This window comes from Corapipo altera, unplaced genomic scaffold (assembly GCF_003945725.1).
Source record: "Corapipo altera isolate COAL_440 unplaced genomic scaffold, ASM394572v1 45, whole genome shotgun sequence".
In the NCBI taxonomy this organism is placed as follows: domain Eukaryota; kingdom Metazoa; phylum Chordata; class Aves; order Passeriformes; family Pipridae; genus Corapipo; species Corapipo altera.
In genome coordinates this window covers 18454329-18480189 of record NW_020884877.1, presented here as the reverse complement: position 1 = coordinate 18480189, position 25861 = coordinate 18454329, and the positions used below count along the sequence as shown (strand labels likewise).

Below are 25861 nucleotides of genomic sequence, written 5' to 3'. Positions count from 1 at the left end.
CCAGCTCTGCAGACCAAAGACCCAGTGCTGGCCATTGCATGGCACTGCAGAAGCTCCTCGCCACAGGATTAGGCAGTTGCTGCCCATGGTCCTTACTGGGCCAAGCATTCCCACAGAGCTGAGCATCCCTGTGGAAGCTGCTGGGGGCTGATGGTTATGTGGCTGGGCTACCCATGGTGGTGGCAGTGCTTGGGCTGCCAGCCCAGACCACTCCCACTGTGCCTCTCCAAGCTGGGGGTACAGGGCTGGCACGTGCTTGATGCATCCCCTGGGCAGGGAGAAGCAGCTGGATGGGGCTGTGCGTGCTCCCCGCCGGAGGCAGCCTATCATGCTGTATTGACCCGCACAGAGGCAGGAACATGTGTGCCATGCACAGATCGATGGGAAGATTGAAGATGCTTGTGCGCTTGCCGGACGACTGGGGAAAGCTTTGCCGTTGGCATTGGCAGCACAGTGAAGGTCACGCTGACCTGCGGCGCAGTCCCCGAGGAGAGGCGAGGCCTCTTGTCGCGCTCATGGGCGGCTGTCTCGTCGCTTGTCCTCCGGAGACCTCAGCTTCCCTGCCAGGCACGCACCTTTCTCAGCAGAGCCGTGTCTGCTGGGGGAGGTACCCAGTGCTGGGCTTGTTCTGGGGGCAGGGAGCTGGTGTTCCCCCACACACGCTGTGCCACAAGGCAGTGTCACAGAGGGTTGCTTGACTTGTGGGGAAGGGAATTGGTTCAGCCTTTTTAGCTGAGCAAACCGTCCATCACTACCTGGGGAAACCGAGGCAGGAAGCTGGGAGAGACCAAGACTTGCTGGCAGAGGTGTTGTGCATGGGAAGCAGCCAGACCCAGGTGCCATGTGGTTGTTGCCTAAAGATGAACCCATCCCCTCATCACTGCGCAGGCAGAGCCCCACTGCTGCGGGCAGGACGGGGCAGGAGGTCACCCTATTTCTGACGCTGCCTGCAGGGGTGTGCTGCCACGGGGGCTAGGACGGGAGTGTGCGGTGGAGGAAGCAGATCCCAGGAGGAGCAAGGGCTGAGCAGGGCAAAAGAGAGGGTGAGGGCTACCCCGGCTCAGCCTTTCTATCATAGCCGGTCACTGCCTGTGGTGGCCCCCACTTCCTGTGGGCTGCCGTGGGACAATGAGGAGCAGCGGTAGAGAGGCGGGGGCGGAGGGAGCAGAAATGAAGCCGGGGGAGCTCATCCCGGGCGCACAACGAGCGCAGTGGAGAGGGGGGCGGTGGACACGGCGGGTGGGTGGCGACGCTGCCTCCCTTCTGGCTCCGGGACACTGAGGAGCACGGCGGGGCCGGGGGGGTCTCGGGGAGGTGCACCCCCGGCGCTCGGTGTTCAGCCGCGCTTCGGCGGCGGCTCGCCGGCCGGGTCCCGCCGGGACAGCCGGGGCCGGCGGCGGGACGGCCGTGTCTCGGCTTTGGCCGCCGTGGGTCGCGGCAGGGAGGCGGTTAACGGCCAGGGAGCCGCCGAGGCAGGAGGAGTCCGCAGGCGGGCGAGCAGGAGGGGGCCGCCGGGCGAGCTGCCCGCAGGCTGCCCGCCCCCGCCGAGCCGCGCCGCGCTCTGCCCCGGGGCGCACGGGCCGGCGGGGCACGGCGGGGCCAGGCGGCGACCGCGGCGACAGCGGCAGCGGAGGGGGGCAGGTTTCGTGCCCCGCCCGCCCCGGCACGGCTCGGCACGGCTCGGCATCTCGCGGCGCGGCGCGGCACGAACGGCTCGGCTTCGCGCGGCGCGGCACGGCTCGGTTCCGCTCGGCACGGCTCGGCTCCGGCAGCTCCCGAGCCATTCAAACAAGTGGCTCCGGCAGCACTTCGGGGCCGGGGCTGCGGAGCGGGCGCAGCGTGGCTCCCTGCCCCGGAGGCGCCGGGCCCTTCACACTGCCTCTTTTCTCTGACGCTCGCTCTTTATTTGACGATGAAATAATGTTGACATGTCTTGAATTATTAAGTATTCCCTGGATTTTATTAGCACATGATGCCTAAATGCTGCCTGTATCTGCTGGGGTCTTAACCAGAGAGGAGCGAAGGAGAGAGGCAGAGAGACAGAGCGAGGGAGAGGAGAGAGAGGGGTTTTTGACAGCTGTATTTGTGCTGATAAGCGAAGGCACAAGGAGACGATCGACTAGTGAGACAAGAGGGAAGCGGCGGCTCGGAGCTGCTGAGAGGGGCTGCGCTTCCCTCCCGAGACGGCTCGGCCCTCCCGGTGCCGTGCTGGGGCTTGGGGGGGACCCGAACTCCCTCCCAGCACCTGGCCGACTTCTCGGCCAGTGCCTGTGTTGGGGGGCAGCTCGCTGGCTGGGCACACCAGCTGTGCGGGGCAGATGCCGATTGAGATCGTGTGTAAAATCAAATTTGCCGAGGAGGATGAGAAGCAGAAGGAGAAAGAAGAAGGGGACAAGGAGAGCCTGATCGAGGAGCCTGCCCGGCCCCATTCTCGGGACCTGGCCACCTTTGCCAGCACCAGCACACTGCACGGCTTGGGACACATCTGCCAGTCAGGACGGCTGGGCGTGCGCCAGACTCTCTGGGCATTTGCCTTTCTGGCATCACTCGCCTTCTTCCTCTACCAGGCAGCCAAGTCAGCGCTGCTCTACCTAGAGCACCCCCATGTCATGGCCCTGGACGAGGAGGCCATCCGTGAGATGGTCTTCCCCGCCATCACCATCTGCAACATCAACCGCTACCGCCACTCGGCACTCACCGACGCTGATATTTTCCACTTGGCCAACATGACCGGGCTGCCCCCCAAGGACCGGGATGGCCACAAGGCCACGGACCTGCTCTACCCTGACCCCGACATGGCTGACATTGTCAACCGCACTGGCCACCAGCTTGACGACATGCTCAAGAGCTGCAACTTCAGCGGCGAGAACTGCTCATCCCGTGATTTCACTGTGGTGAGTGCACACCTGGGTCAGCTTCCCAGGGGGCCCCTGCTGGCACGGGGAACACCCACCCCTCTGGTCTCACCAGAGCAGGGCTCCCTGGCTCACTCCGGCTGCTGAAGTTTGCATCTCTCTCTGTTTGAGTTTCCCTCCAAGTTTCACATGGAGAGAGGGAGAGGGTCCTCTGTGGGAGCTCTCGGCAGGGCTCTGTGCCGCAGGACTGGGCTGTCGGCAGGTCTGTGCCGGAGGGGCTCACAGGCAGGAGCCAAGGGGGGGGCGCAGCAGGGCTGAGCGGTCCCCACGGGTGGCGTGCAGTGGGCAGGGGAAAAGCTGTGGCATAGAATTCTGCTCCAGCCTGTGCTTTCCCCGGGTTGAAGTGCCCTGACGCAGGGTGCTTTGCACAGTGAGAGCGTGCGGGGGCGGGGGGCAGGCAGAGACCCCTTTGCACACAGGGGAACCTTCCTGCATTTGGACAGTTAGCACCAGGATGTGTGTGGATGTGGAGGCTGCCGGCATTGCACACGCACGTGTGCACACACGCACATGCTGAGCTGCTCTGCTCTGGAGACACAGCTACAGCTGGGCGAGCAGGGGCTGCCCGGGGCTGCCCACTCACTGCCCAGGGCTGGCAGCGGGGCCTCCTCTGAGCAGCGCCCAGTCTGCCCAAGCGGCGAGCCCCAGGCCGACCGCCGCTAGTGTGCAGCTCTCACTAATATTGAGCCTGGAATCACAAATCCCCGCTGTGGTTTGGGAAAATAAATGTGCTGAATGGGCGGAATACCTGATGGGACCCTTTTCAGACCGTAATGACTCTGGAAATGAGCCGCCTCTCTCCTAAGGCTGCCAGGGGCTACTGCTCGGTTGGCTTCTGCGTTCCCAGAAACAGTGCTGCCAGCCGGACTCCGCTTCTTGCCAGGGAGTGGGATGCAATGCCATGGGCTGTGTGGGATGCTGGGGGAGAGAGGATGCTCTGTGGGTCTGGAAATGGCTGATGCAGCATGTTCCCTTTCACTTTGTGCCCATCGGTACAATGTCTGCTCAATGTGCAGGGTGATGCTGTCCCTAGGAAAGAGATGTTTGGGGGGGCTGCCCTGTGCGGGGGGGTGGCATGGGGCACTGCAGTGGAGTGGGAAGGAGCGGGGGGGGGGGGGCAGCCCCGCTCCTCCTGGGGATTTGCCTGGCTCTGTGCCTGCTCTACGGCAGCTGCTTGAGTTTGCCAGGGAGACGCATGGTCCAGCAGGGTTTGGAGACAGAAGCTCTGGTTCTGGACAGTCCTACACGTGGCTTGGCCATGCTGGCTCCAGCCCTTAGGTCCTCCTGGAGGATCCTGAAAGCTTTGGTGTGTGAGGGAGGCAAACAAGACCAGCCTTGAGCCGGGCAATGGTATGGCATAGCAATGGGTTTTACCATGTGCTGAACCACTCTGTGAGACTGGCAGGGCAGAGATCAGGTGTATTGGGCTGGGTACGAGCTTCCCACAGCGTGGAAACAGTGTGTGGTATGCACTGTGCTGTGTTGCAGTAGAGGGTGACAGACAGGACAGTCACTGGGACCCGGCCTCTTGGCAGGAGGCTGTGCAGGACCAGCTGGCCTGCCCACATCATCTACTTACAGGTATGCCCTGGGAATACCCAGGCAGCCAGACTCTGGTGTGCCAGCACCCTGCACAGGAGCAGGTTTCAGGCGAGAGAATGACCCACGGGTTCATGGTCCAAAAAAGGAGAGTATAAGGCTCCTAAAACCTCCACCCCCTGTCCAAAACTCAGCCCTCCAGCATGGCCTTTGAGGCATCAGGGCTGTCAGCAGAAAGAGGCACCTCTGCCACCTCTCCCTTGCTCGGAGGAAAGCAGTGAACCTGGGGCAGGAGAGGCTGCAGAGCATGGGTGTGGGGAGGGATGTGTGAAGATGTGACTTTTCTCCACCACGTAACATGTCCCAAAGCCTTAGCAGGCAGCAGTGGGACCTGTCGAGGCATCACACTATTTGCAGCTGGAGCCTCCTACTCCCATTCCCTGAGCCAAATCGGTCCTTTGTGCCTCCTGGGAATGACTGAAACACAGCGCAGGCTGCTTGGCAAGCAGGGTGAGTCCCAGCTGTGATGTGTGGGCTTGGGCACTCCCGTGCCTCCCAGCTGTGGCCGCAGTACAGGGGCACCCAGGCTGCTCTGCACCCAGTTGTCATGCAGTGGGGAGGTCCAATCTTTGTTGGTCCCATTTCTGGATCCTCATGTGAGCCTTCATGTTCAGAAGGCTCTTGTACCACTGCTGCTGTGGGTGGGTGCGTGAGTCACAGCGTGTCCCAGCAGTGGTGGAGGGCTCTCAGACTGCAGCACATCACAGTGGGGCAAATAGCCTAGGGTCGCAGGGCACCAAGCCCACAGCAAGCAGTCTCTGTAGCAGAGGCTGTCCCCCCAGCAATCCTGGAGAAGGGGCTTCCCCTTCAGCCTTTCTTGCAGGAGTGCTGGAATATTTCCTTCCCTCTGGATATGAGGTGCACTTCATCCAGAGGCTGGAAGTTTTACAGCACGAGAGTGGCCAAGCTGTGGGGCCGCTGCCGACTGTCTGCCTGTTCAGGAGCAGGAGCAGTGCCGAGGCTGGAGAGTGTCCCCTTACGCTGCTGCTTGCAGCCTGTGCTCGTACAATAAATAACTCGTGCGGATCCTTTAAGTAAGAGCCGTGAGTGGTAAATGATCTTCCCCTATTCAACGTCACAAATCCACGTTCTTTATGGGATAGCAAATTAAGAAACTATCGGGGAAAAAAAAAATCCCCAGCGTAAGCATCTTCCATGTAATAAAGCCTGGCTGGGCTGTAAATCTCCCCAGCGGCAGGGACAGCCCTGAGCCGCAGCGAGACTCCCTGCAGCCCCGCTGACAAATGTGCCCTCTGCGTCGGCTGCTGGAGGGCCGTGTTGGAGCCCTGGCAAAGCCTCTTCTGACCCCTTCGAGCTGCACCATGCTCCACAGCCCCCAGTCCCTGCTGTGCCCGCCGGCACACTGTCCGATGGATGCCTCCGCGAGGGCGCCGGGAGCAGAGCACTCCTGGCTGGGCGAGTGCAGCTGCGGTGCTGAGGGTGTGAAGCGTGCGAGCGGCTGTAGGAAATCAATGGCGCTCTTTACGTGCCACTAAGTGGGAGGTTGGGAAGTGTCCCCGTGGGGCTGGGACTGAGCTGCCACGGGTGGCTCACACCCACCCTCGCCCCTGACACCCCTGTACAACACGAGGCCAGTTCAGGCCATGTCAGGGAGTACTGTGGAAAGGGGGAGCCCTCCCGGTGGTGCTATGGGGATGGGAGGGGACAGACAGATGGGGGGACAGGAATTTGGGGGCTGTACGAGAAGATGCATGGAGGGGCCCCCCTCTGCTGGCAGCAGTATCCCGCCTGTTCGCCGGCAGTGGCTGTGGCGAGAGGCTCCACTCGCGGCTGGGCAGAAGCCCAGTGCTTTTCTCAAAACCTCATTCACTGTCAGAAGCCTTTTGTTTGTGATGTGTGGCTGCCGAAGCCAGTTGTGCCAGGGCTGGAGGCTGGGGGAGAGCGGGGAGGTTGCTGAGAGCTGGCAGTGCATCTCAGAGCTGGCATATGCCCCAGCTCTCCAGGCAAGGCCTCCCGCCTGTCCAGGATGTGGGCAGTGTGAGGGGTCTCCCCAGAACCCCAAGAAGACCTCAGAGGGGAAAACCCCTATGCTGATGGGGAACATCCTCAGCTGCACCCTATATGCACCCGAAAGATCCTGGTTGGGGGGGTGGCCAGTGGGCAGTAGGCTGTTGTCTCTGCCTCCTCTCTTCAAGGCTCACCCGCCGTTCCTGACACAGGGTCCCTCTCTGACCTTTCCACCAGAAACGTACTTAATAAATGTCACATTTTCAGTCTATTTTTATGCTGGGTAAGAGAGCTGAACTGGTTGTTCTTCACCTGCCCTGCCCTGCTTGGTGCCTGCTCAGCCCCCTGAATTCAACCACGCCAATTCCCCTCTCCTCCTGTACAGGGCTGAGCAAGCTCCAGAGCATGGGGTGCTTGCTCGGGGCTTCCCAGATGCCCCAACCCCCCAGGGCTCCAGGTACTGCAGGACCTACCCTGGCTGGGGCACAGGGTGGCTCTAGGGCCAGGCAGTGCCATACAGGTCTCACCACAGCACCATCCCCACGGGTGGGTAGCATAGCTGTGACCGTGGTGGGTGTCCTGCCACGCATGGCAGGGACTGGCTGGGCTGGGACTGGTGGTGTCAGTGCCCAGTAGAGCCTGGAGCATTCGTCACTGATCCCATGCCTGTGAGTTGCTTGGCTGAGCCACCTGTGCCCATCTGGATCAATGCACTCCACTCGCTGCATCTACCTCCTGCAGTCCCAATCCAGTGCCTGAGCCACCTACCCAGGGACTCACAGCCCATCCAGAGCCCCCCATCCTCCCAGATTGGCCACCATGCTTGTGCATTTCCAGGCCTGTGTCCTGGGTCGTGCAGACACGTCGCAGGTTGGCTGTGCTCCTGTCCTGAGCAGCGGCAGCAGCAGCTCCAGCGCTGTTACACATGAGCTGCCCGGGCACGGCTTGAGGCGCTGTTTGTGCCAGAAAACGGGGGACTTTAATGCAATTCGTTGCCATTTAATTTTACACAATTCCTGCTGCTTAATCCGCTGAGAAATGCTAATTTATACAATTCACGTCTAAAAATAAATGTCAGTCCAGCAGCTCCCAGCAGCGGGTAGCTGCTCCCACCAGTCCCTGCTGAAGCCTTGTGCAGGGACACCAGCCCAGAGCCCACCTTGGTCCCTGCCAGCCAGGCTGCTACTCCTTGCCCCACAGTGCCCAGGCTGCAGCAGCATGTGTGTGGATGTGGGCATAATGGGTACTTCGGATACTGTGGTGGGAGAGTGAGGAGCTGGCTGCACCTAAGGATGTCCCTACAAAGCCCCTCATCACAGTGGGACACAGTGACAAGGGGACAGTAGATGTCTTGGCAATCTGGCTGTCTTCTACATGTTTGGGAAGATGTTATTGGCATGGGGATTATGAGATGTCTTTGGGACTGCCATTCTCTCATGGATTCCCCTATGAAAGCTGGGCTCAGCCCCATGTGCAGCTGCACCCTGGGCTGTGGCTGGGGATGCATATAGTGAGAGGGGTGTCCTGGTGCAAAGGGCTGGTGTGGGGCCACCTGAGCTGCACATGAGGGGTCCAGCTGTAGATCGGGGCAGCCTCTGCCTAGCTGGCAGGTATTAATTGATCATGAAGTGCCATTAATGAATGTGGGAGGGGAGGGAAGCATGCACTCCTCCTGCCTGGGGAGTAGGGATGCATCATTAGGTCCCTGAGGAGACTGCTCTGCAGGGGACAGGGAGGGGGTCAGATCATGCAGAGAAGGGGATCCATGACTGGGAAGTGCCTATGCTCAGCTCCCAGCCCCATGGCTCTTGCCCTCAAGCACGTCCATACCCTGCTGCCCTCCTCCCCAGCCCCACTGACCCATCTTGCCCTCATCACCTCCCCTCTTCCACACCTTTGCTGAGCAGACCCCCATGCCACTTCCATTCAAGTGGAGTGGCAACGACAGCAGCAGTGACACTAGGAAGCAGATGCCAAGGCAATGGGGTGTGCACGAAGGGCCATGGCTGTGGGTGCCAGCTCCCTGCAGGGGGGGATGAGGCAGGGGCACAGGGGGGTGCGGAGGCGACGCGGCGGGGGAGCAGAGATGCTGGAGGAGCCGGCGGCTTTCCCACCGTCTCCCTGATTGAGATCAGATCACCGTGAGCATAAAAAAGCTCTCTTCATAATTATATTTAATGAATTGACTTTAAAAGCTCTTATGCTCTTATCTGGGTAATTTAATATCACACACTTAATAAGCCTGTCTCCGATACGGGGGGAGCCAGCGGCCAGGACGCCCGCGCCTGGTATGGCTCATCAGGGATGTGGGACGTGCCATGATGCTGGTCCCACAAGCCAGGCTGAATGGATGAGGACACTGGTATCCCGAGACCAGGGCACCCACTGAGTGACTGTGGGGCAGTGTCCCTCCAGCACTGCTGGCTGAAGAGCGGGCTGGGCACCTCGGATGTCTGTGGGAGGGATGGACACAAGACATCCATGGGGACTTGGCCCCAGGAGCTGGCGCTTGCTGGTTCCCGAGGCCACAGGACTGTGAGTTCATGGGGTGGTGGAGACACAGGGCTGTGGGGCTGACAGGGTGCAGGGTGATTGGCTGGAGGCAGAGGGGTTTATGGGGTGCATCATGGCCATCTGAGCATGGGGCAGGCCTGTCTGGGTTGCAGGTGTCCTGTGCCAGTGGCATAGTTGGATGTCATGTGGCCCCATGGCTGGAAGGGTATTGCTGTGATCCTGTCCTTTGTGCCAGTGTCAACCATGACATGTTCATGGCTGTCCCATGAACAGCGCTGGGGGCAGCCATGGGGCAGAGTGCACCTCAGATTCCAATGCCACTATGCTGTAGGCTCTAGCCAATCGGGGCAGTCACCCGGGATGGCACAGAGGTAAATGAAAGCTTGTCACCTCGGTCTCTGCAGCTCTACCTCCCCCTGCCAGCTCCTGCAGTTGCAGCCTCGGTGTGGGCTGGACAGGCAGGCATTGCTGCAGCCCCGGCAGGAATCTCTGCCCCCCCCCCCCCCTCCCGCGACCCATCACTGCATACAGGCGGGTGCCTGCAGCAAGCCGGAGGGAAGGCCCCGCCATATGGAGCCAAGAGCCCTGGGGACTCTTGGCTGTGGAGCCTGTGTGTGGGCTGGGGCTGGGACCTGTGTCCTGTGTCTGTAGGGACAGCCCCCAGCATCCCCTACACCAGGCACTCACTGGGCAGCAGGTTGGAAAGCCACTGGCTGGGCTCATGTTCCTTGCATGTCAAAGCCAGAGCTGTTGTGAGATAGCCTGTCCCCCGAGCCTGGCACTGTGTCCCCAGTCACTCAGTGGCCTCAGGTCCCTGATTTTCAAGTGATAGAGGATAGAGCAGCACTTCCCAGTATTCATGTCAGTGCTTCCCCAGGACCGGTGGCGGGGACAAGATGACAAGGGCAGGGTGAGTGATGCTGGCCTTTGGCCAGCCATCTCCAAGTGCTGGGGTGCCTGGCAGTGCCGGCTGCCATGCCAGCACTTGGTGCCAAGGCTGGGCAGGCTGGAGGGAGGCATGTGCCAAGGTGGTGGAGTGGGGGGACAAGGACACAGCTGCCACCTGGCCCTGTAGGGGTGTTGGGGGGCAGCCCCATGTGGAGTGGGGACTCCAGCTTCCCACTGGGGCAGCCGTGCCAGGTCTCCCTCCACGAGGGAGAGGCTGGAGAAGGAGGTTTACGGAGCTGCACTAAGTGACGCAAATGGTTTGAAGCCCATAAAGAGAGACGGTTTTATGTAAGACGACTATATAAAGCTCTGCTGTTCTGCCATTGATGAGATATAGGCCTTTATTTATAGAAGGCAATGTTTGTGGTGCGAGTGCTGAAAGCCAGCCAGGGACCCGCAGATAGGGCGTCGAGTCATTTGACATGCAGCTGCCGTCGACACTGTTCACACATTAAAGAAAAAAATTAACAAATTTGCAGCCAGTCAGGTGGAAAAAACAATAATTGTTGAAAAACGTATTTCCCCCTTTTTCCAATAACAAATAACTGGAACGCTGTTGGGGAGGCTTGAGCTTGTTCTGGGAAAGGATGGGCTGAGGCTCCAGCCAGGCTGGGGGATGGAGTGGGCAGAGGGAGGCAGACAGGGTTGGATGAGAGCCCAGACAGGGGATGCTGCCATAGGGTTGGGTGCCCCTGCCTAGGCATTTATATGTCGCCACTGGAATAACAGGACCTACAGACAGGGATGAAGGCACTGGCAGCTCAGCATGGCCATGTGTGTGCTGGGGGCTGGGGAGAGGGGGAAAACACCAGGAGCCGAAGGTGCTTGCCACATGAGTGGCTGTGGACCAAGCCCAGCTAGATTTTCCTGCCTGGCCCAGCATTGACTCTTCCTGCCTGCACACACAGGGATGCTCTGAGGTTATTTCTTAGCCAGATGTGGCTGGGTTTTACTGGAGAGCCAGCAGCCAGTCCCCGTGGTCAGAGCGCCCTGCCAAATTCACTTTCATGCACGAAAGGAGGAAAAACTTCCCGTGATTAATTGTGCAATAGGGGAAAACATGCATCTCTAACCTACTCCTTGACAGTCAGTGGCCTTTTCTCCTAGGCGCTGCCCCAACATGCAGTCAGAGAGGAGAAAGCAAGCTGGGTCCTCAGGGCATGCTCCCTGCACAGGCTGCACAGTGAGGGTGCAAGGGAGGGTGCCAACACCTCTGCCATGTCCTGACTCTGCCAGAACCACAAAGAGGAGGAATTCCTTGCCAGCCAGGGCTTCCCAGCAGGGAGCAGTTAGACTCATGGTCGAGCATCTTCCCTGCAGCTCCCCGCTTGGTTCTGTGGGTGGCTGTCCCCTGCTCATGCTGCAAAACCTTCCCCTTTGTCCCAGTGTGCTGTGCCAGCAGCTGTCACAAGCAGGGCTCTACCAGTCCCATATCCACCACCCCACCACTGTGTCAGCAGCAGGCGGGAGGTGAGGGTGGCACATGGCACTGTGCTGCCAGGCTTGGGTTGGGGGGCTGGACTTGCATCCTGACCTGCTGGGACTCAGGGCTCCTGCATATGCCTGCCCTCTCACCAGGAGATCTCGCTGGCTGCACAGCTGGTCCTCCCCTGTCATCCCCAAGCAGCCCCTCAGCAGAGGCCCTCCAGGTCATCACCGGGCTCTCAGACACAGGCCTGAGCACGCTCTGCACCTGAGCAGCACTTAAGCGCTGGCTGAGCTCGGCTGTGGTCAACAGGTTTTCTTCCAGCAGAACAAAAGGTTCCCTCCTGATTGCAGTGTGGGGAAGGCAAGTACAAGAGCAGCAGTAGAGGCAGGAAAGCCAGAGGCTGGAAGGACCTGTAGGCACTGTGTCCCAGTGGCACAGGGGTTGGGGAATCCTCTCTGTGTTGGAGAGCTGAGCCAGGCTGTCCCCTCTCCACGGTGGCTGGGCAGACAGGGAGTAGGGGCTGGGGAACCCACCAGTCACTACCAGCCACCAGCCCTGGGTTGTGCAGGGCAGGAAGGGAGAGGAGGCACAGCCTTGTCAGAGGAGAATCCCTGATTAATCACTAACAGCCAGCCCTCCTGCCAGCAGCTCATTAGTAGTTTAATTCCCAGTGCCCGGCGTGCAGGAGGGTCGTGCGGTTCTGATTGAGCCGGATGCGCTGGCCTGGGCAGTTGCAATAAGGCAGTGGCTCCCCCCTCCCCAGTCACAGGCACAATCAGTGGCCCAGTCTCCCACGCCCGGGGTGGGCTGAGCAGCCCATGCCGCAGGTAGTACGGGTGATGTGCGTGCACAAATGCTGCAGATGCTGCGGGTGCTGTAGTCGGGCACGGGTGAGACACATCAGTGACAGCGGCTGCAGAGGGCTGGCAGGCAGCCCAGGGGCAGGAGTCATGCCCACGTCCCCCTTCTGTATCCGGCTGTACTCTGGCTGTGCCTGGAGCGTCGCGGTCCCTTCAGTGTCACGGGGCCGAGAGCGGCTGTCAGCGGTGTGAGCAGCCGTGGCGAGGCACTGCACTCGGTTGCACAGATCTCTCACCACTCTCTTATCCCCGGGGTCGGTAGCACCCACACATCCCCGTCCCATCCCTCCACCACCTCCACCTGCACCCACAGGGCAGAAAAGAGAGGACTGTGGTGGCATCCATGTCCCTGCCTGCGTCCTGTTGTTCCTGCTGCCATCACAGGCTCTTTTCTGCCCTAGCTCTTCTTCCTCCCAGGCCAGGGCTCAGCCTGGGGGACCCCTGCAGGGATGGGATGAGGGACTTCACCTGGGCTATCGGAGCAGGAGAGGGGTAGGAGGGAGCTGAGTGTCCCAGCAGAGAGGCAGTGGCTGTGGATGGTGCCCATGGGCATCTGAGCTTGAAGAGGTGGGCACCGCTGTGGCTCCCAGCTGCCAGGGGGTGTTTGCAGCTCAGCCACATCCTTTTGCCCTCCAAACCGCGCTGTGCCCTTCACTCCCAAGCTGCCATTTCCACAATTTCTTTACCGCCCAAGGAGGGAGGGAGGGACCACAGCAGAGGGAAGCATCTCCATCTGTCTTCTATGCTCCAGTGGCTGGAGCAGGGCAGGGCAGGGGCCTGTGGGTGTCCCCACTGCAGTGGGGTGAGAAAGGCTAGTGTGCATGCGGGGGCATGTCGGGGACATACTGAGACTGTGACCCCTGCAGAGTAGGTAGGGCCAGCCCAGCATCTGATGCTGCTGCCCCCGAGAAAGGCATGGAGCAGGCCACCTTCCCGAGTAGGATGGGACTGAGGGCACTATGCAAATCCAGCTGAGACTGATGCAAGTATTAATTATGTCCTGTCAGCTCAGCTCTTGCCCAGCAAGGCAGGGTACCGGGTGCTGTGTCTTGCTTGTGCAGGAAAGATGGGTTTGCACTGGCAGGGTGTGCCCTATGTCTGTCCCCTTGTCCACAGTCTGCTCCCACAACCCCATTGTGCACCATGGTGTGCCATGCCAGGTCAGCCTGGCTCTCCTAGCCCCATGGCACTGCCTGGCCCAGGGCTGAAGCCATCTCTGAGCATGGAGGTGAACAGTCTGAGGCAGGAGCAGTGCAAGAGCTGTCAAGCAGCCTGGCACGCCCAGCTCTGAGGTCTTGCTAATCAGAGTGTGTCTGCAATTACATGTGCTAATTATGGGCAGAGGTTCACAGCAATTCCTGCCCTGTTGGCATCATGTTGGTCACACTGATGTGCTTTGCTTCTGCATGAGGACAGGAGTGAATAACCAGGACCATTCAGCTGGCTCTCCTTGCCCAGGAAACAGTGTATCACACTGCCCAGCCCCTTCCCATCCCATCCCATCCCACCCCATCCCATCCCATCCCATCCCATCCCCATTCCATTCCGCCCTATTCCACCCCATTCCATCCCTATTCCCATACCATTGCCATCCCATCCCATTCTGTCCTACCTTCATTCCCATCCCATTCCATTCCATCCTATCCTATCCTGCACAGTACACCATGTGTGGTGCCATCCTTGAAGCCCTGCGTGTGCAGCCGTGACAGCTGCTCTGTCCCCGAGCACCTGGTTGACTCCACATCTCGATGGAGTTGCTTTTCAGAGGGAGTTTTTCAGGCTCTGACCCCCCTGTACTGCTTCTGCTCTGACATCCTGTTTCCTTATCGCCTGACATGACCTTAATTAACTCCCTGTGCTGATAATGCTCTGGGCTTCTCCTCCAGGAGCTGTATCTCAGCATCGTATCCTGCCTTACCCACTCAGGGACTGCTGCAGAGACTGCACAGGCAGCCTGGAACAATGGGGAGAGCGGATTGTGTGGTGCAGGCAGGGCAGGGCAGTGATATTGGGGTCGCTGGGATGACATGGAGTGGATGGGGCAGTGCTGGAACTGCAAGGTTGGTGCTGCATTGAGGATTTCAGAGGTGATGCTGACCAGGTAGAGATGGCTGTCATGGTGCAGAGGTGGGGGTGCAGGAGAGGGGCTGTGCTGATGCCCAGGGCAGAGCAGCAGAGGCAGTGGTGCCCATGGTGGCAGCATCCATTCCAGGCAGGCAGAGACACTGTGCAGCATCATGGAGGGGTCCTGGCCCTCCTCACTCTGCTGCAGGCAGGGCACAGGGGCTGCTCAGGCAGGAGATGGGTGTGGGGGCCCAAGGGACTGAGCTCGCAGGGCCCCACCACCCCCAGGGTCTGATTGCCTGCCCCTCTGTCGCCAGCTTGGTGGATTGAAATGCCGGCAATGATAACTTGTAGCCACTTTATCTCCTGTGCTTGGCAAATATTGGCAGAGGGGAGATGTTTCAATAGTGTGGTTTGTCGATGGGAATCTCAGTGTGTGATCCCGCCAGTTCCACACTCTGCAGCAGCCCAGCTGTCTCTGAAGCAGCTGCTCATCAGGGTTGAGTCTGACATGGGCGCAGCCTGGGGCCCATGGGGCTGCTCCCAGCACCTTCTGCCCATGGACTGGTTCCCAGCAAGGCACTGCTCTGAGCTTCACTGTGTTGCAGCTCACATCTCATCCTCTGGCAGAGGCAGCTTGGGCCCTGGAGCAGGGTCCCTGCTCAGGGCTCCTGTCAACCTGTAGGTAGCTTTGCCCTAGCAGCAGGGCAATGCCATGAGCCCTGCAAAAAGCAAAGGTTGCAGAATGCTCTCAGCCAGTCTCCTCCCAGCTTGCAGCCACACAACCCTCTTCCCCACATCTCCTAATCCCCACAGCTGCTACTCCCCATAACTTTAGTCCTACCTGTCTCAGGTGCTCAGCTCCACCCCCAGGCCCACATCCCAGGCAGCAAGTAGGATGGAGGACCTTCTTGCATGGGCAGGGTGCAGTTTGTCCCCTCTGCTCATGCTGCCTGCAGACACAGTGGGAGTTGCATTTTCCTGAAGCTGGGCGTGTGGCAGAGACCACAGGCATTATGGAATGTGTGTACAGATACACCTGCTCACAACATGTGATGTATGGAATGCGGTGGGCAGCATGCATCCCTGGGAACATGGTGCTGGCTTCAAGCAGGGGGAAGGGAAGAAGGTCTGGACAGAGGAAATGGGAGCTCCCAGTGCTGTTTCCCTGTGTGTGGCAAAGGAGTCCTTCATCTGCAGGGGCATCCCATCCCTTTCAGGACGTGTCCCTGCTGCCACAGCAAACCCTGGGAGCTGGGAGGAGCTGGAGGTGACAACTGAGTAACTCCTGCAGCTGCCAAGGACCAGCACAAGGGCAGGGTGGCCCAAGCATCCAGGAGGGCCAGACACCTTCAGTCCTAAAAGCCCTAGACCATCACCTCCTCCATAGCGAGCAGAGGCTAGGGATACATGGGTAGAAGGATATGGACTGCAGGGTTGTCCCTGCCTGCCAGTGCCTGCGCCTCTTTCCCTGCCTGGCAGCCCCAAGGAGGGGGCCCTTGTCAGTGCCAGGATGCCAGGACTCTCTTGATCAGCCCCTCTGCCCGGGAGCTTGCAGGCTGGGGAAAGCCAGCCCCTATCATGTTTGTTCCATTGATTTAGCGCCGCGGAGAGGGTTTAATCAGCCTTTAGCCTGCACGCTCCAGCATTAAGAACAAATCCATTAGCCACGAGATAACCACAAAGGGTTGCGCTGAGCCTGGATGAGGTCCCAGCGCCTTCAGGATGCAAATTGGCAATCAAAGATCAAAGCCACACAGCTCCCTAATCTCTGCTAAAAGGGCTCAGCTATTAACGGGCCCTTTCCCACTGGGCTGTGATCACCCCACTTCACTAGGGTTCCCGGTGTGCTGTCGGGTTACATCATCATCCCAACCGGCCCCCTGGCCCCCAGGCTCCCTGAGCTGGCCCTGGGGAGGTGGGTGCAGGCAGGGCTCAGACTGTTTGTTTGCATGTTGTTTCCTTCAGTTCTGACATGTTGGAGTCAAATTCATGTTGTCGGAGAGAGCAGAGCCCCCAGAAATGTTGGAGGTCAACAACTGGAGGGGAGGAGAAGAGGAAGAGGTGGGAGCCTGAATGGAGCAGAGCGGTAGGAGAGCAGTGCAGGGCTTATGTGGTGATTTTGGGGATGGGGGGGGATGCTGGAAGGCGGCTACCCCTCCTGCTGCTCAGGGATTTAGCCTGGCTCAATCCCTGCCTGGCAACTCCAGGTGGCTCAGGACAATCCCTGCTGGCCCCAGGGAAATCAGTAGTGGGAAGCATCGTGGGGGCACAGGCAGCAGGGAGTGGGTGAGGGATCAGGGTATAGCAGAGTGCCTTGAAACCAAGTTCCCCTTTTAAGGGTATTTCTGCTCATCCCATGTCACCCTGGGGCAGGGGGTGCACAAGGCTCTGGCTCCCATAGCCACCCTGCCAGCTCCACATGGTGCTGAGTTCAGGCTGCAGGATGGGGTCGGCCCCCCACTCCTTGCTCAGGCTGCCCTGCCTGCGGTGGCTCCACACACAGCCACCCAGCAGCCCTGTGAGTCCCAGTCACCCCCCACCATGCAGAAGAGCCATGAAGCCACCGAGCTGTGACAGCAGCTGCACTGCCAGCACAGTCAGCAAATCTGTGGCAGCCCAGAGGTGTACTCTGCTCAGCATGGTCCGGCTCAGGGACCAGTATCCCCTGCATCCTGCTGAAATGGTGAGAGGGTGTGTGAGGCACCCTGCAACAGGTGGGCAGGGGATGCATCAGCCCTGGCAGCAGGGAGCAGAGGGTCATACCTGGCTGTCCTTTTGTCTGGGGACCCACTCTGCTGGCAACTGCTCATTGAGGTGCTGCTCATGCCTCTCAGGCATGAGGGCAGGCAGCCCAGCCTTGCAAGAGGAGCAGGCAGTGATGTGCTGGCAGCACCTCAGCCAGGGTGACAATAAATCTTATCAGTGTAAACCCATCCATAGGCAGGAGGATAACCTCCGTGACAACCCAGCAAGTGCAAGGCTTCATCTGCACAGAGTCAGTGGTGTGGATCTACAGATTAATGCCACGGCTGGAGGGACAGAGTGCCAGCTCATGGGAAGCAGCCACCTTCCCCTCCTGCCTAACCCTTCCCTGAGGCTGCAGGGTCTTCCAGGTCCAGGCCAGTGTGTCTCAGGGACAATGGCCATGGTGTGCCTGGTGGGAGGAGCAAACAGAGCAAGGTTGGTATGGCATCCGGCAGGGGAGCACTTGGATAGGTGAGGATGAAGGGAGGGGGACATGCAAGACGAGGCAGCATTGCCCTGCCTGCTGTCCTGGCCCTACTGTGTCCTACACGCATCATTCCATGGATCCCTGCATCCTTCATCAGCCCATGAGGGTTTGGACATGGCACAGGCTGGAGCACCGGAGCTCAGTGACTGGGAAACGTGTGACTGAGTGTGACACCGGCAATGTGTCCCCGAGGCTGTGTCACAGCGCCAGGCATGAGCCAGCACGCTCTGTGGGTGCAGCCTGTGCGCCCAGTCCTGCGTGTGTGTCCCCGCTCTGGCCGGGCAGCGAGGGATGCGGTGGTGCCAGGCGCGGGGGCTGCTGAGCGGGGAGGCAGGCGGCATCCCTGCCCCGGGCCCCGCTCCTCGGCTCAGCTCCCCCATCTCCCGGCAGCCGTGGGAGCAGTAATGAGATGGAGCAGCAGAAGGACGGCGAGATAAGGCTGCCTGCGCTGCCCCAGCAGATTAAACGCTGGGATTAAGCAGGCGGTGCCAGCTCTGCTGCCTTTTTATCTCGCTGCTTCTCCCCTCTTATTCTCCCGCAGTCGATAGTGAACGGTCTCCGAGCTGTCAGCAAAGGAAATTGCTTGTTAACCCTTTGGGGACGGCCAGCAGCGCTCCCTGTACGACTGCGTTCAAAGAGAAGCCGTCCCCGGGGAATGCGCTGCCCGCGGAGCACTACGGGGATGGGAGGATGAGGGGATACCTCCCCGCAGTGCCCCGCATGCGAAGGGGAGCAAGGCAAGGCCAGGGGCGCCCAGGATCTGCTGCCGAAAGCCACCAGAGCCCAACCAGCACCATGCAGAGGCACTGATGTACTGGGGTCCCTGGGGGGTGACAACTGCTACAGAGCAGAAGCTGTCTAAACTCCACAAAGGAGCCCCGGAGACACGGCATACCCCACTTTCGGGTATCCTTGATGTTCCCTGCTTCCTCTAGCCTGCAGGATGTGTGGGCTCAGTGCTACATTTGTGTGTGAAACCAACCACAGGGCTGGGGATCCTTCCCTGGTGCTGGGGAGAAGAGGCACGGACCATCTGTGTCTGCAAAGCACCGTGTATGGTGCTGGGTCTCCTCCGGGTGCCAAGGGGAGCCCATAACCCAAACCCATCACTATTGCTCTCTGTGTGAGTGTTTTGTTGGGTTTGCAGCAGCGAGGCTGAGCTGCATCCCATCCCAGCGCTTATCTGTAGCGTGCTGTGCTGTGTGCCCGGGGGCGGCATGCCCGGCGCGGGGGTGTCTGAGGGTGGGAAGCCGGCTGGAGAGCGCCGGAGGATGCACAGAGTAATGTCAGGATTGCTGCTCGGTACAGTCCAAACCCAAGCTAGGGAGTGTGTTAGCAGATCGGCAAACTCGTTCTGGCATGTTTGGGGGTGCAGCTTTGGTGCAGCTTTCCCATAGCGACCCTGTGCACCTCCTGAAGCAGGAGGAAGAAACATAGGACAGAAATCTCCTGGAGCTCCAGCACCCCATTCATGTACTACGGGAGAGACCAGGGTAGGTAGGCAGCACGATCAGCATCTCAGAGATGTTGGCTGGCTGCCGACAGGATGGACTTCCCCAGCTCCTGCACCCCCATCTCACTGCTCCTACTCCCCCAGCTCTCTACACCCCTTCCCTGCAGTGCAACACACCTTTGCCACTGGAACTTCATCTTCTGCAATTCGCTTGGTGTTGGCTCCTTCACCTGCTCAGGCGTCCCTTTTGGTGGACTCTTTTAAAATGCAAACAAACCATATCAAAGCATAAGCTGCCGAGAGATCTGCAGGGAGCAGGTTAGGCGCGGCTGGGGCAGCAGACCAAACCGAGGTGGGATGCTGCCCCACGGCTGCTGTGGGACTGAGCAGTGTGCAAGCCCTGGGCAGCCAGGGCTGTGGAGCTGGAGCAGATGATGTGCTGGGCTGCACAGGCGGGCAGAGCCTGAATTAGGAGAGGAAACCAGAAGCGACTGGCACGTGCAGGCTGGCAGGCTGGAGGCTGCAAGGGGATGGGATTGCTGTTTATAAATACATCAAGGGAGTAAACACAAGGGAGGGAAGAGAGTTATTTAAGCTAAGGGACAATGCTGGCATGAGAACAAATGGTACAAACTGGCCATGAATAAATTTAGGTTTGAAATGAGTGAGATTCTGGGACAAATTCCCCCCAGGAGCAGGAGGAGTAGAAAGCACAACTATGCAATGGCTCTTGCTCTGATACTGGAGGCAGCTGTGTGCTGCCATGCTGTGCAGTGGGGTCAAAAGGTGATAACCTGGGGTCCCCAGCCACTCACCTCTGCGTCACAGCCATCCTGGCTCCATGTGGCACTGGCAGCACAGATCCCTCTGGCTCCTGGCTTGGCCAGTGCAGGGCTCCTGGGGCAATGGTTTGCAGGGAGTGGTCCTTCCCTGGCACACAAGATTGGGCATGCCGTCACAGATGTTGATCCTGAAAGATGGATGGTGCCAATGTCCCCCTGCTTTACTAGTCACTGGCAGCACTGAGACAGATGTGCTGGGAAGTTGTCTGTCCATGTGCACAGTGCATCCCTCTGCCTTGCATTGCATCTCTATGCTCCTGACCCACCAGGAGCAGCAAGCCCTGTTCTAGATCCTGCCCATTCTTGGGGACACAGGCTACATGCTGGCCCTGATGCAGCAGTCTGGTGGTGAACTGCTGGCCCTGATGCAGCAGTCTGGTGGTGACCTGCTGGCCCTGCCCAGTGCTGGGGCCCACGTGTCTCCCACTGCTCTGCACCAGCCAGCAGCACAGCCTGCAGCCCAGCTGAGCAATTGGTATTCCAGCAGCGAGCCTGCTTGGCATGAGAGGGGCTCTGCCAGCCCCATGCACCCACGTCTCCACTGCTTGGCTCAGGCCTAGCTGAGGGGACCCAGCTGGCATGGGCTGTCCTGTGGCACATAGAAAGGCACAGCTATGGTGGCAGAAGAGGTCCTGACCCTTCTGGGATATGCTTGTAGCATCCTCTGGCCCCCTTGCCCCACGCTGCTCTCCCTCTTCCTTTGGAGGCAGGTCAGGGAGCTGTGGAGGATGCTCCAGAGCTTTGCCCTTCACAGGGAAACAAGGGAAACAAGGAGCCCAGACCAGCACTGGTGTGTGCTGCTCAGGGTCAAAGATGCCCTGCTCTGTTGGGGTGAGGATGCAAAGCCCAGTGCCCCATAGAGGTAGCAGCTCCAGCCCAAATAAGCAGGGTTGCATCCCACAGGAGTCATCCCAGTAGCTCTATATGGGGCAGGAGGCTGCACTGGGGGGCTGCTAGTGTGGGAGATGGTTGTGCTACTTGCAGGAGCTGGGGTAGAGCCAAACTGGCACCATTCCCAAACCTTTCTTGGGAGCAGGGAAGGGAAATGGTGCGACCACGTGTGAGAAGGGACGTTTGCAGTGGCAAAAACATCCCACTGGCTCAGAAAATTGCTGCAGAATCGGGCTTGAAATGAGTTGAAATTGCTGAATCCAAGCGGATCTCATATCCCGGGCAGTTGTAATGCTGGCGTCAGCGCTGCGGCTTCCCTCCCAGGGCACCCAGGCGGGGCCTGGCTGTGCCGTGCGGGGGGAACGGGCTATTGGGGATGGGGGGGCTGCCACGGAGGGGACAGTGGCATGGGGAGGGGCTCCAGCAGAGCTGGGCTTCAGGGCTGGGATGGCCACAGTGGGGGGCAGAAGCAAAGCAGGGGGCAGTGTTCATCGGTGTGCCGTTGCCCCAGCTCTACCAGTGTCACCTCAGTTTGGCCCCAGTTCTTGTGCCATGTCCACTGTACAGGAACGTCCCTGTGCCTTCAGCTGACTGCACTCACTCAGGAAGTAGCATTTCCAGTTTTGGAGGCTGCTTTCCTTTATGCTATGGCTTTGCCCATACTATTTTGCTCTCTGGGGTGGGGTACCTCGAAATCACCCACAAGGTTACCCCTGGGCTGGCATCTCCAAGTCCAGGGTGGGCAGCACTCCAGTGTCTTCCCATTCACGTCCCCATCCCCATTTTGCTCCAGTGATGACTGTTCTCAGGGGTATTCCTATGCTGGGGTGATCACTCCTGCATGCTGTGTCCATGCCCAGGGCCTGCCCATCAGCTGCATGTCCCAGTGGGGATGTGGGAGCAGAGCTGGATGTCCCAGAGGGGATGTGGGAGCAGGGCTTGGGTGCCCCAGGCGTGCAGGAGCAGGACCCACCGGCATCACACACATCACAGCTCGTTTCCCTCACATGAAAATGTTTGGCTGGAAGCTTAGTGTGGCCTCTTGTCTCCTTGGAGCAATCAGGATTTGTCACTGCTTGCAATGTTTAACGTCGTCTTCCAGAGGCTAAATACCATGGGGAGCCGTGTAAGCCGTGGAAATACCTGCGTGAGCTGGGATCAGCCTGAGGCTGGCACAAAAGGCTGGCAGCACTGCAGATGGGGGACTGGGAGTGGATGATGCTGGTCCTCGTGGCCCCAGTGCTCACAGGTGGACTGGCGCAAGCCAGGGTCAGGATGCCGGGGGTCAGCACCTTGCTGCCATAGGGTTCTCCACAACAGGGGGCAGGAAAACAAGTCTCAGGGCCATGAAGAGGACTTGGGGGGCCCCAGAGCTGTGTGGAGTGAGGAGGAAGATGCCAGGGCCCCCACCAATCTATGACTGGGATCTGCCTGCCAAGGTGCAGGCAGCTATTTCTGTCAAGGTCAGCGTGTCTCCCAGGCAGAGAGAGGAAAATGAGGAATTGTGTCAAGAAATTAACTCCCTAATGGGGTCTCCCCTGCACATGAACGTGGTATGGGGATGCCGTCATGCAGTGGTTGAGTGAGGAGACCCGCACGAGGTGTGGAAATGCTGCCACCCTGCCCCTCAGGTTGCAAGATTCTTCAGTACCCACCAAGCAGAGCAGAGTGCCGAGAGGCCCATGGCCCAGTTGCTGTTCTTGGCTGGACATGTGTGCTACAGCCTGCAAGGTGCTTTTCTGGGTCAGCTGCAGGGAGAAAATCATGTTCCTGGTGCAGGCAGACTCTCCTCTGCCCTTCCTCCTCCTCCTCCTCCTCATGCACTCCCTGTTATCTAATTGGATTTGTCATGCTGGAAAGGCAAAGCCCCTCAGGACTGTGCTGTGCGCTTGCCAGTGTGATTTCACAGCTGGCCTCAGCACCCCAGCAGCTGACAAGTGAGTAACTCAGCTGGACGCCACGGGCACCCCTGCTCTGCCCCTGCTCCCCCACAGCCGTGCCCACCTGCCTAGGGCTGCAGGAGACAGGGGACAAGGCCACAACCACCACAGGGACCTTCTCCTCCAACCCTGCACAACACTGGTCCCTGAGCTGTCTGTCCCCGTGTGCCCCAGCCTCTGCTTCTCATCCCCATCCCTCACCCTGCTCCAGGGTGATTGCGATGCTGGCCGGAGATGTCTGAACCGACACGAGATGGAAGCGTTCAGAGAAATGACATTTTCTCCAGCCTGGGGAGTTCATCCTCCGCTTAAAGAAAACTAATATAGAAGCTGCCTTAGTGTGCCGGGGCTGATGGTATCAGGCTGGCAGCCGCCGGCGCTCACAGCCGTGATAAATCTCAGAAAGGAGCAGGCTTCGAGCCGGCTTCAGCCTCCCCACGGAGGGGATGAACCTTGTCCCGGGAGTGCTGCAGGGACACAGGAGCTGGAGGGGACAGCTCAGGGCAGCTACGGTGGGTGACCCACGGCGTCCCGAGGATGCAGGAAGCAGGGAGCCCGCGACGGGATTGGTGCCGGCGCTGAATTCGGCGGCGGGGCTACGGCAGGAGCCAGAGAGCTCAGCGGCGCGGTCCGGCTCGAGGGCTGTCCTGGGGATGGGGGGCCGGGCCGGGAGGGCGGACGGGAGCAGGGAGAGCGCGGGGCCCTGCTGCCCTCTGCCGGAGAGCGCCCGCCCCGCACCCGCCGCCCGCGCTGCGAGTGCGGGGTGTGGAGTGCGGGGTGCGGGGTGCCAACAAGGGTCAGAGCTGGAACCCTGCGCGCCTTTGGGCTGCGTTTCTCCCTGCAGCGGGGTAGAGAGTGTGATGGAGGGGGGTGCACTGCCCTCCCACCCTTGAGTGCTGCCCTCGGTGCCTGTCCTGTTCCTGACCTGCCTAGCTTCCTTCTGTACTTGTAACCAAGCTACCAGATGGGATCCTCGGTGGTTCCCTGTCATGGCTAAAGTTATACCTTGCTCAGGCGTCAAGGCCAGCGGCACAGATGATGCTGGGAGTAACTGTTAAGGTGATCTGGAGCCACCCTTGTTCCAATCCCTCCTGCCATCAACTGCCCTCCTCATGCCCAGGCACAACGGAGCTCAGGGGTGTTGGCCTTCAAGAAGCCCAGGAGCCCTAACTTGACCCGAGGCTGTGGAGACGGCGGGACCCACCCCCCACCCTCGATGCCAGCCCACGTGGGGCACATGCCGAAGGCAGGTGACTAGAAGCAGCAGCAGCAGGAGATGAGAGGCTGCAGGGACCGCGGTGCTGAGCTTTGAAGGCACCTGACAGGCTGTCGGGGTGCTGCCAGCCACGCTTGACAGCCGGGTGCAGACACCCCCCCGCTACTGCTGCGCTCTGATCACAGCCTTGCCGTCACTTCAAAGAGCCTGCCGGGCTCTGGTGGGCTCCCACGCAACCTCCCACCAAATGGTTCCACTCCTCCTGACCCACAGTCCTGCTTCTCCCATCCCACAGGGACCAGATGAACTGAGTTCCACAGCTCCAGGGCCAGTGATACCAGGGTACAGCCTTGGAGCCCAAGGTAGATATGATCCCGAGCAGCACTGGCAGGAGGTGATGGCCTCCTAGGCCTAGTACTGTCCTGCCTCTATGGAGCATGGTCCCCAGCCCCAGAGCAGGCACAGTTGTGGACCCTGGGGGTCCAAGCAGGATTTCATGGGGGCTACAGTGCCATGTTTGGCAAGGGACAATGGGGACGAGCAGAGGCGCAGCATCCCCAGGCACAGGGTTCACACAGTGTGGCTGGGACAGGTCATTGCTATCCAGACACAGGTGCACACCATGCTGGAACACTGGGGGCGGCCAGTTCAACCTGCCTGGGGTGAGGCAACCCTGCTGTCCCAGCCTGACTCGAGGAGGAATTTTCCATTCCTGAATGGAGGTTGGGGGAAGGCGTGTTTGTAGCAGCCCCCTCCTCTCCCTCCCCTCACCTGTCACCAGAGCAGCTCAGGAAGGCGCCTGCCACATTCGTTTCCAGTCTCCAGGAAGGTGCAGAGAAAGAGCCTACAGGGAGGGGACCAGGGACCCTGGGTAGCCTCAGGGGCAGCCTGCACCTCTGCATCCCAGAGGAGCCACACTGCCTGCAGCCATGCCACTGCCCGTTGCCTGCTGCCAGGACAGGGAAGTTCTGACATCATCTCAGGACAGCAGCGCTGCCCAGCTTGCCGTTGGCATCCTGCGAGCCACCCGGATCCCCGGGCTGCACTACATGTGCACCCGGCCCCAGTCCCGCCTGCGCCGCCTGCTCTGGAGCCTGGCCTTCCTGGCCTCTGCCGGGCTGCTGGCCACCGGCACTGCCGACCGCCTGCACCACCTGCTCTCGCACCCTGTGCACACCCGGGCACGCCTCACCTGGGCTCCCCAACTCCGCTTCCCAGCCGTCACCCTCTGCAACCCCAACCGGGCACGCTTCCTGCACCTCACCAGGCCTGACCTCTACTCAGTGGGACAGTGGCTGGGGCTGTCCCAGGAGAACCGCTCGCTGGTGCCCGAGATGCTGTCCGTGCTGGGGGAGGACCAGCGTGCATGGCTGATGCATCTGGCCAACTACTCGCGCTTCCTGCCACCCCGCCGCTCCGAGCGCACCATGCAGAGCTTCTTTCACCGCCTGGGCCACCAGATCGAGGACATGCTGGTGGAGTGTCGTTTTCAGGGAGAGCGCTGTGGCCCCCAACACTTTGCCCCTGTGAGTCTCCTCCTGGTAGGAGCAGGACAGCTGGGCTGCCCCATGGGTGCTGGGAGTGATGCTTCACCCCTGCTTCAGCAAGGGTGGAGGAGTGACATCATCAGGAGTGAGGCTGAGTCCTTCCAAGAGCCATGCAAGACTGTACCTCCCTTCTAGCACCTCCATGGAATTGGAAAGGGGTTCCAGGACCTCATCCTGCTTGTAGAACAACCTGCCAGATCCCTGCCTACTCCTTTACCCCTCCCCTTTCTCCATCCTCAGGTCTACACACGCTATGGTAAGTGCTACACCTTCAACGGGGACCGTAAGAATCCGCGTGTGACCCGCCAAGGGGGCATGGGCAACGGGCTGGAGATCATGCTGGACATTCAGCAGGAAGAGTACCTGCCCATCTGGAGAGAGACCAGTGAGTGGGGCTATGGCTTGGGCAGGGTAGAGGTGAAGGGTGCTAGGAGGGAGGG

The 25861-nt window shown here is 59.9% G+C and overlaps 1 protein-coding gene across 3 annotated transcripts in view; it reads left to right on the top strand.

Moving 5' to 3' along the window:
* The first annotated feature begins 1709 nt into the window (after positions 1–1709).
* Positions 1710–25861, top strand: part of ASIC4 (acid sensing ion channel subunit family member 4) — a 29134-nt gene continuing 4982 nt past the window's right edge. Inside the window, exons 1-3 of one of the 3 annotated variants that reach the window (XM_027637099.1) lie at positions 1710–2894; positions 16266–16386; positions 25662–25806. In XM_027637099.1, the coding sequence (XP_027492900.1) occupies positions 2755–2894; positions 16266–16386; positions 25662–25806 (406 nt within the window). In that variant the 5' untranslated portion in view covers positions 1710–2754. Of the gene's footprint in view, positions 2895–16265; positions 16387–24730; positions 25401–25661; positions 25807–25861 lie in introns of those variants that run through there. The other 2 variants (XM_027637098.1, XM_027637097.1) reach the window with 2 other exon arrangements.